Source organism: Anticarsia gemmatalis, chromosome 26, assembly GCF_050436995.1.
Source record: "Anticarsia gemmatalis isolate Benzon Research Colony breed Stoneville strain chromosome 26, ilAntGemm2 primary, whole genome shotgun sequence".
NCBI classification, from domain to species: Eukaryota; Metazoa; Arthropoda; class Insecta; order Lepidoptera; family Erebidae; genus Anticarsia; species Anticarsia gemmatalis.
Window position 1 is genome coordinate 2337658 of NC_134770.1, and position 13448 is coordinate 2351105.

General features: G+C 35.3%; 1 protein-coding gene across 1 annotated transcript in view; it reads right to left on the bottom strand.

Annotated features, from left to right (window-relative positions):
* LOC142984299 (uncharacterized) overlaps positions 1-13448 on the bottom strand; it is a 131681-nt gene that overhangs the window by 85255 nt on the left and 32978 nt on the right. Inside the window, exon 2 of the mRNA XM_076131793.1 lies at positions 2332-2504. Coding sequence (XP_075987908.1) covers positions 2332-2405 — 74 coding nt within the window. The 5' untranslated portion in view covers positions 2406-2504. The remainder of the gene's footprint in view (positions 1-2331; positions 2505-13448) is intronic.

The following is a 13448-nucleotide window of genomic DNA, read 5'->3' on the forward strand; positions in this document are numbered from 1 at the left end:
ACGTTACGGCATTAAGTGTCCTTTAATCAACAATACATTTTCCCATTTCCCACATAAATCCCGTACATAAACTAGTATTATAAGCACTCGATATCACAATGTTTATAATTATAATGTCATTGACCCTAATGATATAACACCGTGGGATATAGATACGATCTAGTATCTGTGCCTCGAGTGTTTCAATGATAATGTCTATTGATTGTGTGTTAAACTTGTAGTATATAGTGTAGTAAATAGTATTGAGTTTTATAAATAAAACAATACCTTCGACAAGTTGTGCTTGATGGAAGATTTCAAATGATGTTTTTGACAGTGAATAGTACGAAATTTTAAGAAATATTTGAACTAAATCTGTGTATAAAACGTTTTTTCATTGGAACAATGTGCAATGTGCATGTTTCAGAGTATAGAGTAACGAAAACTTTTTATGTTTCGGAGAAAAAAAATAGTTTTTCTGATCGAGATCCCAGGTTCGCTTCCTGCGTTGAGCAAACTGTCTTTAATATATTTTTATGTAGTCACTAGTCACCAAATTGTTTTCGACTTATTGACTGTCTTTTTAAGCTAACGAGAGACTGAATTGCGATTTGGTCATAGACTCATGGTCTTTATTCATAATTGCGCCACCAACGTCGACATAAAAAAATGTTCTCAAGATCTTCATACTTTATGAATAAGACTAGCTGACCCGCGCAACTTCGCTTGCGTCACATAAGAGAGAATGGGTCATATTTTTCCCGTTTTTGTAACACTTTTTACTGTTACTCTGCTCCTATTGGTCGTAGCGTGATGATATATAGCCTATAGCCTTCCTCGATAAATAAGCTATATAACACTGAAAGAATTTTTCAAATCGGACCAGTAGTTCCCGAGATTAGCGCGTTCAAACAAACAAACAAACAAACTCCTCAGCTTTATAATATTAGTATAGATAGTATAGATGACAACTGCACTTCACAAGTGACAGTTATGTGTGAGTGACCTGTAAATGCTCCGGTTGCCTAATTTTATTTATATAAAACAGCATGTTTCGCGGAAACCAGCGTGTAAACATTTCCTTAGAATATCCGATGCTAATCTGGTGCTAAAGTGAATCATAGCTGTAATTTTGTGTATCATGTCAGTGTTGAAATCTTTTTTACTTTTTAGATTTTGTTTTTAGACAGAGATGTTTAAATAAGGCGACTTGCTATAGATATACGAGTATTCTATGAGTTTATACCGTTGTCATCAATAAGAAACAACATTATATTTAGAACTGTACGCAAAAGTATTAGTTCTCTAAAGTTATAGGCAGGCAAGGAGCAAGTCTAGGGCGACTACTGTTTTTTATTGGTGTAAACAAATAAATGTCTGTTTGGTGCAAACAAAATAAAATGTCAATAAAATACTTGTGGTCTTTACCAAAACGGTAGTCCTGAAGTAGAGTAAGGAATATTAACCAAAGTTCTTGATTTGATAGTACAAGCCTTATTTCAAAATTTATCGAAGATAAAATTATTGGGAAAGTATCTAATTTCAATGAAAAGTTCCCAATAACTGTAAAACTCACGTATTCAAATATATTCGTAAACCAAACGCAACCACAGAACATATTCGTGCGGGTAGATGCAATTTTTCGCTCCGTTGGTTACCCCTGCCTATCCTCTATATACAAAAATAACACCTACCACTACGGCAATAGAGGCTATATTTCCGCAAATATTCGTAATCGAATTATCTAATCTTTGAGTACAGAAAAATAAAATGTTTTCCTACAAATGCGGTTTGTGTAGTAAGGAAAATAAGTGCAATTTTATTATGCCGATATTTATATTGCTATATACGTGACTGCTTTTATTTATAACCCATTTTAATACAATTTAAATGTTATATGATGCGGAAAGAAAAGTTATTTAAAATAGAAAGAGTTTAAATGTTTGTTTTTCAAATAACCTTTTGCTATAACTTATGACCGAATACCCTGAATATCCAGTTTAATAACTTACCGCCATTATTCCTAAGTTACAGGTACCCTACGTAGTAATGGCAATATCCCCTATTAGAAAGGGCAAACAGTGTTAATGGCGAAACGTGTGTTCTAAGCCTAAACCTCTACTAACATAGGTAAACCAAGACTAACTGAATCTAGTGACACTTGAAGTAAATATTCAGAACATTTATAATTATATTCATTTTCATTTTTCGTGAGCTTCGTTTCTACATTAAGTTGGTCAAACTTATCCTCCAACTTTCCCTCCAAAAACACATTAAACATTCATTTCATTATATGTTAATTAAACAAGAACAATGGCTTAAAAGCTAAGTACAAATCGAAAGTGAACTGACCTCAAAGCGCTTCCTTGCTCCCTCACGTCGACTCCATTGATGGGGTCTTCATTCCTTGCCTGGAGACCAGACATCTTCCACCAATCGCAGCGCTGCAGCACACAGCTCAGCCAATCGGAGAGCGAGCTGGCGTCATCACGTGACGTACCGCAATGACGTCACCCCGATCATCGCTGGAACGTCAAATTCGAATTTAAAATTCGGCTCGTGCGGTCGCTTTAGCTAATATGGCGTAAGGAAGTTTATAAGACAGTTATGTAACGGTTTTATGGACTAGTTGAAAGAGGATATGGCGATAAATTATGATGATTAGTTGACAGGTGTCTGGGTTAATGTATTGTATGGTTTTGAAATGCATTTTTTATTAAAGATATGCCTGTAATTTTAATAAGACAAAGACTTCTGAATTTTTCATTTGGAAAATAGGAAATTTTGCCTTGACTGTGAGAAGACCTGTAACTGGCTGTAACCTGCAGACAATAATGACATCCAAATAGTGTTACTATTCGGATGTCATTATTGGCTATACTTACGTTTCACCACTTCTGAATAAATATCGATTAGCTTATTAAGTGGAATTTTTACAGTGTCTTTTTTCATACATTTACCGTCACTATATCCATTGGATAGGCTATCCGACACTTATCCGCAAGCTGTGAAACTGTCCCTAGTTATATAAAGTTATATTATTCTAGGAGTAGGATTAATATTTATCCTTTAGATAAGAATATTATGTATAATTCAGACTTATTTCCTAAATAACTGAGATAATTTAAGTAGTTACAATCCATTTTGAAAGACATACATACATATATTATGTCTACAAAGGTTAAAGAATCTCAAGGAATTTGCGAGTTAAATAATGATACATTATCAGTCGCGCATAAACATCACTAATAGACAATTGTTTACACAATGGCTGCCAAATACTCGCCTACGAATACGAGAATACTAAAATAACTGAAATTAATTATGAATGCTAGAATATTTGTCAGGTTATACGTTTGAAGACTGTTTTTCTTTCAACAACAATATTTGCAGGATTTAGGTACGGAATATTAAGTCCTATGAATAACAAGAAGTTGAATTAAAAACCCAGGGCGAGCTTTTCTAAATAAAGTACTATAAAGTTAGTTTTCTTGAAGGTTCCCGTTATTTTGATAAGACAAAACTATATTATACTAAAGAGTTGGAAAATGAATCCGATAAAGTGACAGCCAATATACGAAAAGATCTGTAAATAATTATAATTAACAACTAACGTATATATTTTTCAGAAGTGGTGAAACCACCTATTAGTTCTTTTTACAGAAATTATAGCAACTCTATATAAAAAAGGAAATTTTCTCGGCTTAGAGAAATATTGTATTTCCACAGAAATTCTATATTAAACATTAAAATGCATCCACTTATAACATCGTAATCTATCAAGAAGTAAGATAACGTTAAGTATTAAAGGTCGACGATCCATCAATTAGGTCTCACAAGTAGCGGGTAGTGTAACGAGCTATGTATCTGTGTCACATTATACTGGGCTATAACGTTGTGCCCTAAATTGTTAGCGATTTATGATACACACAGATCTGTGTTAGATACTGTTTATAACTTGCTGACATGACTGAGGGATAAGGATCTCATGTCTGGATCTGTTAAGAGATGAGTTTAGTCGTAGTAGGCTAGGTTTAGGATTATGCTTGACAGTATGTTTTTAAGAACACAAATATGAATGTCTTAATATATTTCTTTGTTTGTATACTGGAAAGAGAGGAGCAGGTGAATCAAAAGACGCTGTCTTAGGTTACTTTCCATCACTTCTCTACGTACATACCTACCATACCTACATACCTATGTACATACATAAAATCACGCCTCATTCCCATATGGGTTGGCAAAGACCAGAGAAATTAAATACTAATACTTATTCTCTAAGACAGTTTTAGTTTTTCCCTTTTTCTTGATATTTGGCTTCCTAGCAACGGCTTATTACTATATTCAGATGTGTAAAGTCATTTGACACGTTGTGTGTGATGTGTGTCCTATAAGAGATGATAAAACTGATGTTGTTGTGAAACATCTTGATTCATTAAATTTGAAGGAATACGATGAGTCAAGGGAAGACGAAGCAGAAATAGAAATTTTATGTTAGTAATGATTTTTCTTCCGCACAAATTATCATGAATTACGTGTGAATCACATGACACTCTTAGTTTCTTTCATCCTTTATTCGAACTTTACTCCCAACTAATAAGAGCCAAAAACTGGAGTGAGTATCCAATTAAGGCAATATCTATACCAATATTATAAAATTGTAGAGTTTAGGAACTACTGGTGCGGATTGAAAAAATATTTATTTTCTTCTTTACTGTTGGATAGCCTCGTTATTGAGGAAGGCTAAAGGCTATATAACATTACGCTACGACGATTAGGAGCAGAGTAGCAACGAAGAATGTTACCAAAACGGGGCAAATTATGACCCTTTCTATCTTACGTGACGCAAGCGAACTAGGTCAGTTAGTGTATCTAAACATATAGAAATTTCTTTTGATTGCTGTCAAAAGGATGGACTACGGATACATCGACATGCAGTCTGTTATTTAGGCCGGAGTTTCTTACTATCACAGAACTAAAATGCAGTCAAAGGTGATTGACTCTGCACGTGACAAATTGAATAATAGCCTAAATCAAAATGTAATCCAGTATTTATACCCGGTTTCTGAGTTACATTTAGCGGTAGCTTATCTATTCAATTAATTTTTATATAAGCTTAAGCGCTATCAAATTGATAAACTACCAAATGTACCGGGGGTTATTCATCCTATTTAAGTGAAGATTCACTTCCTGATCCATTAACACCACTTTACTACCTATGTTTACAAATCAGTTGCATCAACTAAACAAGACTGCTCTTGTTTATCCCAAGTGTTCTTCGTTTCGTCACACACATTATGGTCGCTAATGTAGGCCACATCAGCTTGTCGTTGCTGCAGATGCGTTCAACAGTCCCTTTGAAGTGACGACATGTGATAAAGGTATTATAGTGCTCTATTTCTTTCTTCTATTTAAAGGCGATAGTTTTCTTTCTAAAGGTTAGTAAAGTCACTAAAGTAGTAGGAAAGTGGTAGCGTTTAGGGCGTTACCATATTTTTATTTCAAGCAAGTAATTACGAAATTGTTCGGGAGAAGACCTTTACCTAGCAGTGGGCAGTAGTTTATAAAAAGAAGTAATAACAGTTTTCTGGTCAGATTTCAGGTATTTTTTTTCTGACTCTGAAATTGATACCTACACATTCATATAGCCACACCGACTGGTATGGTTATTTTCAAAGTATTCTGCATTAAGGATTCATTCATTTTTTGGTCTCTACCTATCCATATGCGAAATAGGCGCGATAAAATCGTCAATGTATGTACGTACGTGCTTACTTTAAAGATAACTTGTACTAAAATTATATCTTGTTTTAATCTAATAGTATCTTATCTTATCTTTGGGGGTGGGGGTGCCAGTTAATGCCTGGCTGACACTTCGACCATTCCTGATCCTTTGCGTCACCCCCTCCTTGCTACTTTTAGACGTTGGGGGGCAGGGCAAAAGTATAAAATCTAATAGTATAGTAGAATCGTTTTACTTTTCTTCTCTTTGGAGCTGTACGCTTCTATGGGATCTTTGAACTGCCGATCTAAATTCTGAACCCGATTAACAATGCGAAGTATTTCATCAGCTAGTACGCCAGTGAAATCCGGCGCCAATTTCCTACATATCATAGCTCATCGCGTATTAGGGCTAAATTTAGATTACCTAGTAGAAAGGGAGCGGATATGTGACTGACTGTTGGGCTAGACTTCAAATCTAAAATTGTGCAACTGGCTAAGATTATAGGATTGGGAAATAGAAATTGAATATGCAATTTCGAAAGGGCAAAAGACTTATGTTTTTGTAATGACAGTTTTTGAAATGTCATATACAATTATATTAAGTAGGGCAATTACATACTACTTTATTATAAAGGTTTCCTCTAGAAGTAAGACGAAGTGGATGCTCAATTTTCGCATCAGTATATGGTAATGGACACAAATCACAACCACAACCACAACTAGCTAAAGATTTCACCAAAACTGTCCTCTATTCTTCCGTCTACTTCACATAATCATCTGTAGTATACTAATGACCAGTTTACTGTATATAAATAAGCATCAGATAATCTATCAGCTGAATTAAGTGACAAGAAATACCTGTCAAAATTAAATCTAGAAGATGTTCAGAAAAATGGTGAAACCAGTACCGCGCTTCTCTACCACTATCGACTACCGACAACCGGCTAGCTATCGGAAAAAATTGTAGGACAATCGGTTCAGCGCCTCTAGCAGGCTTCGTATAAACTATTTCGGCAGTACATTTTAAACGCCAAACTCTTGATACTCGATGGTATCGTGATACTGGATTAAAAACGTATGATGATGATGACAAGTGATAATATGTACTCCATTATACACGCATCTTATCTGAAGAAACCAGCATGAGTTTACAAACGGAAGTCGAAATAACCGTACGTTTGATTACAGGTGTTGTTGAGTGCTGTAAGACATTGTATAAATAGATAGAAAGCTTTGATACCTGCGGAGCTAGTTATTACATGTCAACGTTATCTAACATGTGAGGAATTATGGTTATGAAGACCCTTAGTATTTACATAAGATGTAAAGCTACCTTTATGTGAAAGTGAAAATAATGTAGTCCTATACAAGATCTTGCACTTTTCCTTGGAGGAGAATTGAAGAATTTTTCATAGACTATTTTAAGGCGTCTCATACCAAAATCTGGTACTGGCTATTATCAGCATATAATCCGTAGAAGCTGCATCAAAATGCACATCCACATTAATACCAAAAAAAGATCTGATTCTCGTACCTACACAAACCCGTGTTGGACAATAAGCATAAGAATCTGTCAATGTTTCTAGCACAATCAATACTTTAAATGTTAAGACATGATATTACACTCAAAACTGCAATGTGTTGGAGTCGAATATTGGAGCATTGTATCAAAAAGGTTCTTGTTTTCTATCAAACTAACGAAACTACTATAAAACTACGCAAAAATAAACAATTTCTACACCATAATTACACTTGACTGACACAATTCCCAGCAAATCTAGTCCAGTATAATAATTCGTATGACAAGATAATAGGAGTGATGTCCACGGCTACTGCTTTCTACGCAATTAGGTAACGCTGGACGTAACTTATTACTCGTAGACCGTTACATAGTTATTGTTTCAAACAATGTGAGTGACTTTTATTGACAACCCGGAACCGATGCTACTTATCCTACTTTGTAATTTTTTTCTTTTACTGAATAGGGTTTTACTCAACAGAGTTACGTCTTCGACCAGAAAAGTCTGTGCCCAAGCGTTCAGCAAAATTAAGGTAAATCTAAGCTGAAGATTTGGCAACTCTGTGGGTCCCCACTCCCCAGTAAAGATCAACTGAGACACCCAACTTGTGAGTGTGCAATTACAGAAGGTAAAAATAAAGGTAGGATTAAACGTAGAAAGAATATAGTAAAGCCCACTGTCATATGTTACTAATAACTAGGAAAGGGGAGAGAGAGAGAGAGAGAGAAGGGAGCTGATTTTTTAGCCTTTCTGGTGGTACTGGGACGCTTAAATCAAATATTTTGGTACGGTCGTATTTGTAATTCGTACATCATTAAACAATTCTCAACAGGTTAGCTATCAAGGGCTTCCTCATCTGAGTAGAGTACGACAACCCTCAGAAAAATTTACCACAAAATACCACAATTTTGTTTGGTTTCTGTAACCATAGAATGTACGAAGCCATACCGTTTTATCTTCACGTGTCTTTCCATTCAGTGCACACGAGTTTAAATTACCCCATAGTTATTCTTATTAACAACCGTATTTTGTAACTCGTTCCGTAAACATTTGCCGGTGGGTTGTGACGTCACGGACTGTACATCAGTTGTAAATGTACGAGAGATAGACGCGGGCGGGTGGAAGTCAACGGCAAAGTTGTTGTGAACGATTAAAATTAACTATCCCGCATAAGTTTTGGTTACTTATAGTAAAATGACAGGTCATAAATTCGTTTTAACTAGCTTTGAGATATCTTCAGTCTTGTTATTATATCTTTATTGCTTGATTTATGTAACGTTTATGACACTACTTTCTGTGGTTTAAGCTATTAAAAGTTGCTGCAGATTTGTAACTCACGTATCTATTCTTCGAGTCAACAAAAGTGAATTTGCTATTGTACCTACACTTTTTCATTATGACAAAACATAAAGAACAGTTTGGAAACAAACCCGAGACTGTAGACCACATTCGCACGCATTACCGCTAAGTCTAGACAGGGAACAAACTAACTTAATAATATTAACTTTTTGCCTATAAACGACCTCAAAAATGCAGACGCAAAAAGCTTAAACAATCAAGGTCTGTACGTGTGAAAAATAAATCAATTTTAAAACACCGCGTACGCTTACGTCATAGTGCTTACGCCGGCTCCACACGTTGGCCCCAATATAGGCCCCAACGCTATTCGTCCAATGTCTGGATCTAGAAAATGGCATTGGTCCCAACGTTGGGGCGAGGGTTGGTAGTTGGCTGGCTCGTGTCGATTCATCAAAGGAATCTGCGTCAACACTCGCGATCTGACGGAACAGAACTAGTTTATTCGGCTAAGCTCTAACTAACTGTTTACTATTATCTACATCACCGCTACTATTGTCTACATCACTGCGGCTCCGCGCGGTCATAATTATGAACTTAACCTTAGTTAACGTGTCGCCTCACCAAGTTTGCAGTCCAACGTTGGGGCCAACGTATGGAGCCGGCGTTAGCGCTATAAAATACGCGTTTTGTTTACACCTCGCTATGTCGTAATACTGCCGACCTCGCGCGGGGTCAAGCGTTATAGTAAGAGGCGAGAAATCGATTGATTTCCGATCTATGTTTATATCGACAGATAGGTATGGTTATTTTGGTGATTGTTGATTGATGTAAAGGAAATTATTGTTATGATGACAATTAGAGACTTTAATGAAGATGATGACATTTCGATATCTTTCTCTTTTCTTTGACTGTGGTTAGACATTAAGTACGAGTTATTTCAACTGATCCAAGGACTGCATTAATATGTATGATGTTTTGAATTAAAAATATGTCTTCGTAACATTTCAAGGTCGCATTAAGAAAAATCTAAAATCGCAAGAATTTTAACGTGACAAGTCTTTCTCTTCTCTTTCATTGTCAACTTAAGGCAATCCATAATCCATGACAAAATAATTAACATGACAAAAGTATTATTGATTTTGATTCCACGAAATAGTGTAGTTTTGCGGCCCTTAACTATTACCGAAAGAAAAAAAATTGTTATTTTGAGTGTTTCAGTTTAAAACTAAAGAAAGATAGATAGCAGAAGAGCATAATCTCTCAATAATTGCGTCTAAATAACTGTCATACACACCGCACAGTGCGGGTCAGATGTCAGAGCTATGGCCGTAAGAGGGAAAGTTAATGATCTGTGTGCTGCGACGTGATGTATGGAGAAAAATTGTTTATGTTGATTAGTGGAGTGTGTGTTTCATAAGAGATTTATGTATGAGATTTAAAAAGTGTGCTATGTTACATACCCTCTGTTTCTGAGTACATTTAGCGGTAGTTTATCTATTCAATAGCGTTTAAACTCATATAAAAAAACGCTATTGACCGCTAGTGTGTAAACCGGGAATTAGAGATCTGCGAGTTTGGCGGATTTTTTTTAAACAGATATGTGTAATATTTTACACATATCTGTTAAAAGTTTAAGGAAAACCACGAGCAGAGGCTGATAAAATAAAGAACCATTGTTGAGAGTTTCTTTAGCGATTTCCTACAGCTTTTAAGAGAGAATGTCTCACTAAAATTGTGTCACTGTCCTTAGCGGATTGTAAAATATGTATTTTTGAGATGAAATCTTAAATATTCGAGAGAAAAGCGATAAGATACCGATTGTTAGTCAATAGCGTAAGTTCGAGTAGGTACATTGAAAGATCTTGAAAAACTCACATTTGAATTTGGATGTTTGGTTTACCTTTTGATTAGTAAAGCATTAATTCGGTTTTGATATCTACGCCTAATTTTCGTAAGCGTTAATTTGATTCAATGTTTATTCCGCATTCTTTTATGTTTACAAAATATATAACTTGTTAACATATGCGTAGATTAATATGGCTAAGATTCACACGAAACCGGCTTATTGGATTGATTTGGATGGTATCTTATCAAATTATGATCTGATAAAAATCTTGCTATCACTTAATATGACTTCATTATGGACAATGGGTCGATGCACCTACATTTTGTCAAGTAAGTTTTCATTCACACATGACATTAGCATTACTGTAGGCTAGAATTCTATTTGTCTGTCTGTCTATAACGCTTTCACAGAATGACTGAAACAATTTTGATGAAGTTTAGCATAGAGTTAACTAGTGATATTAATCATGGGATCATATTATAGGATTTATTGTTCAAAAACCAACCTCTTAATTTCTTTTCTTACTTCATCAAAATCATTAGTACTTTTGTACAATTTGCTAGTAGCTCAGATCTAAAGTCATGGTTTAAACCCTTAAAGGTCAATTCTATAGCGACAACTACCTTTCGAACAAAACACGTTATCACCTAGTAACGATGTTATCAAACTTCGCAATGACATTCGACACCGCGATACATTTACATTAGGCTCGCAAGGTCGTTCGCGGGCCATACATAATGTATACGCTTTATATAAGTTTATATAAAAACGTGTTTTGGCGCTTAAAGCCTGTTGCGCTCGCCGTAAACGATTAGTGGGTTTGGCAACCTATAGCGTGGACATTCCATAGATGGGTGGCCGTTTTGGGGTCTTTGAATGCAATGCGTCTTAGTGCTTCGGAGGGCACGTGAAAAGACTTGTGGTTTTTTGAATTACTTTGACAAAGTTGGATCACCATTCGTACTATACAGATAATATACCTACATACGAAACTTAAATTTTTGAGCTTATTTGCTCTTTATTTATATTTCTAGTTATCGTGGTACAAGCTCTGCTAAGTTTGGAGTCAGATGACACTGCGTAAGTTGTCCAAAAATATATTTGATAAAATTTAACACAAAGATAGTTCTGGGCTTTGGAGGTTAAGGGAAGCTCAGGCTCAAATTGCTTACTCATTTTTAATAAGCAATTTCTAATCGGCAGAAATATGGAATGACAATGTCATAAGATGGGGAGCCACGTGGGTCAAATAAAATCAAATGTAAAACCAGTTTTGGCAAATTCCACACAAAATAAGACCACCCGTAGCGAGTTATACATTACTTCTCTCAATTATGACGTTAGTCATTTTTTGCTTGCGATCCATTCATCAATATTAAATTAGGTAGGTATAATACTAGAAGATAATTCAATGATACTATATTTTATGAGTTTATTATAGAGATAAAAACATTCGGTACTGACTGATTGCTATTTGTTAAGCTTGTAATTATTAAACATATGAGTTGGACTCTAATACTAAAGATTGGCATGAAATAGCTTTAGACAGAAATAGACGAAAAGAGGGAATGGAATCCTTTGCCCTGCAGTAGGACAATATGGGTTGAAAATAAATAAATAATGATATTTGAAAACTATTCTAACGCAACATTATGTGTACGAGAGGTTAAGCTTTGATCTATCAAACTAGTTTATTGCGGTAAAACAACAACCATTTAGTTAATAGAGAGGTTTCTTTTAAACCTTATCCCACTTATTCCAAGAGGAGGCTTTCCTCTCCGCCTAGCAGAAGCTAGTAAAAGTAGAGTACTAACTCCAGTATTTTTTTTCCTGAATAATTTGCGAGAATCGAATTAATTTGCAAGAAACTAAAGAACTCAAATACCACTTTTTGTCATAGGTCAGTAGCCGACCCATTAAACTACAAAACTCTTGAACTTTCACATCAATACAAACATGATGCATTACTTTATCTAAATGAACCGAACAGTATCTAAGTGGCACAATTAGCATCTCATGCGGGCCGCTGATAAAAAGAGCCGATATCAACGTGAGAATATGTAACGTGATGGTAAACTTAAGTGCTGTAAACCATCTGATGATATATGGACCGTATTAAATGTAATTTTGTTACCCGACTAGCTGACCCGCGCAACTTTGCTTGCGTCACATAAAAGAGAATGGGTCAAGATTTTCCCCGTTTTTGTAACATTTTTACTGCTGCTCCTATTGGTCGTAGCGTGATGATATATAGCCTTCCTCGATAAATGGGCTATCTAACACTGAAAGAATTTTTCAAATCGGACCAGTAGTTCCTGAGATTAGCGCGTTCAAACAAACAAACGAACAAACTCTTCAGCTTTATAATATTAGTATAGATTTGAACAAAAAGGAGGAGTCTCAATTCGCTTGTGCATTGTTACTTCATAATTTTTATTCGGAGAAACGATTTTGATGTCTATGTTTGATGAAGCAAACGATCAATTTCCGCTATTAGATTCATATATTTTCCGGGTTGAAAAAGGATATGTCTACCTATCTAACATAGAACAGACGCAAATTACCGACAGGCACGAAATTATGATTTGATTGAAAGTGTTGTGTAGATATAGACTCTTAAAAATACGCAAATTATGTCCATATTTATAAATCGGGAGTATTTAAAAATAATTAGGTGATCTATTTCTCATGTAAAAGCTTTTGTCCCGGTTTCTGGTGGAAGAGTCCCACAAAACCGATGCATTCCAACTATTCCATTAGCCAAGTAGAAAAAAAGGTGACCCGATTTCATGTAAACTCTTTTCCCAGGACGAAAATGTATGTATGAAAGGTAGATCAAAACCTAAACATTCAACCCTGCAAGATACTGAACTTTACAACATTATAATGTTAAACTCATGTATTGAAAACAAAACATATTTTTTCTTTCATTACCACGAATCAAAACACAGCCTCTAAACTTTAGCACAAACACCAAAAGATTACACAAGAAACGTATTACAAAATCGCAATTATGACCATTGATAGGTGCTAACGAAGTAATGCTAACTTACCTACAGTATACATGGTATGATTCAGTG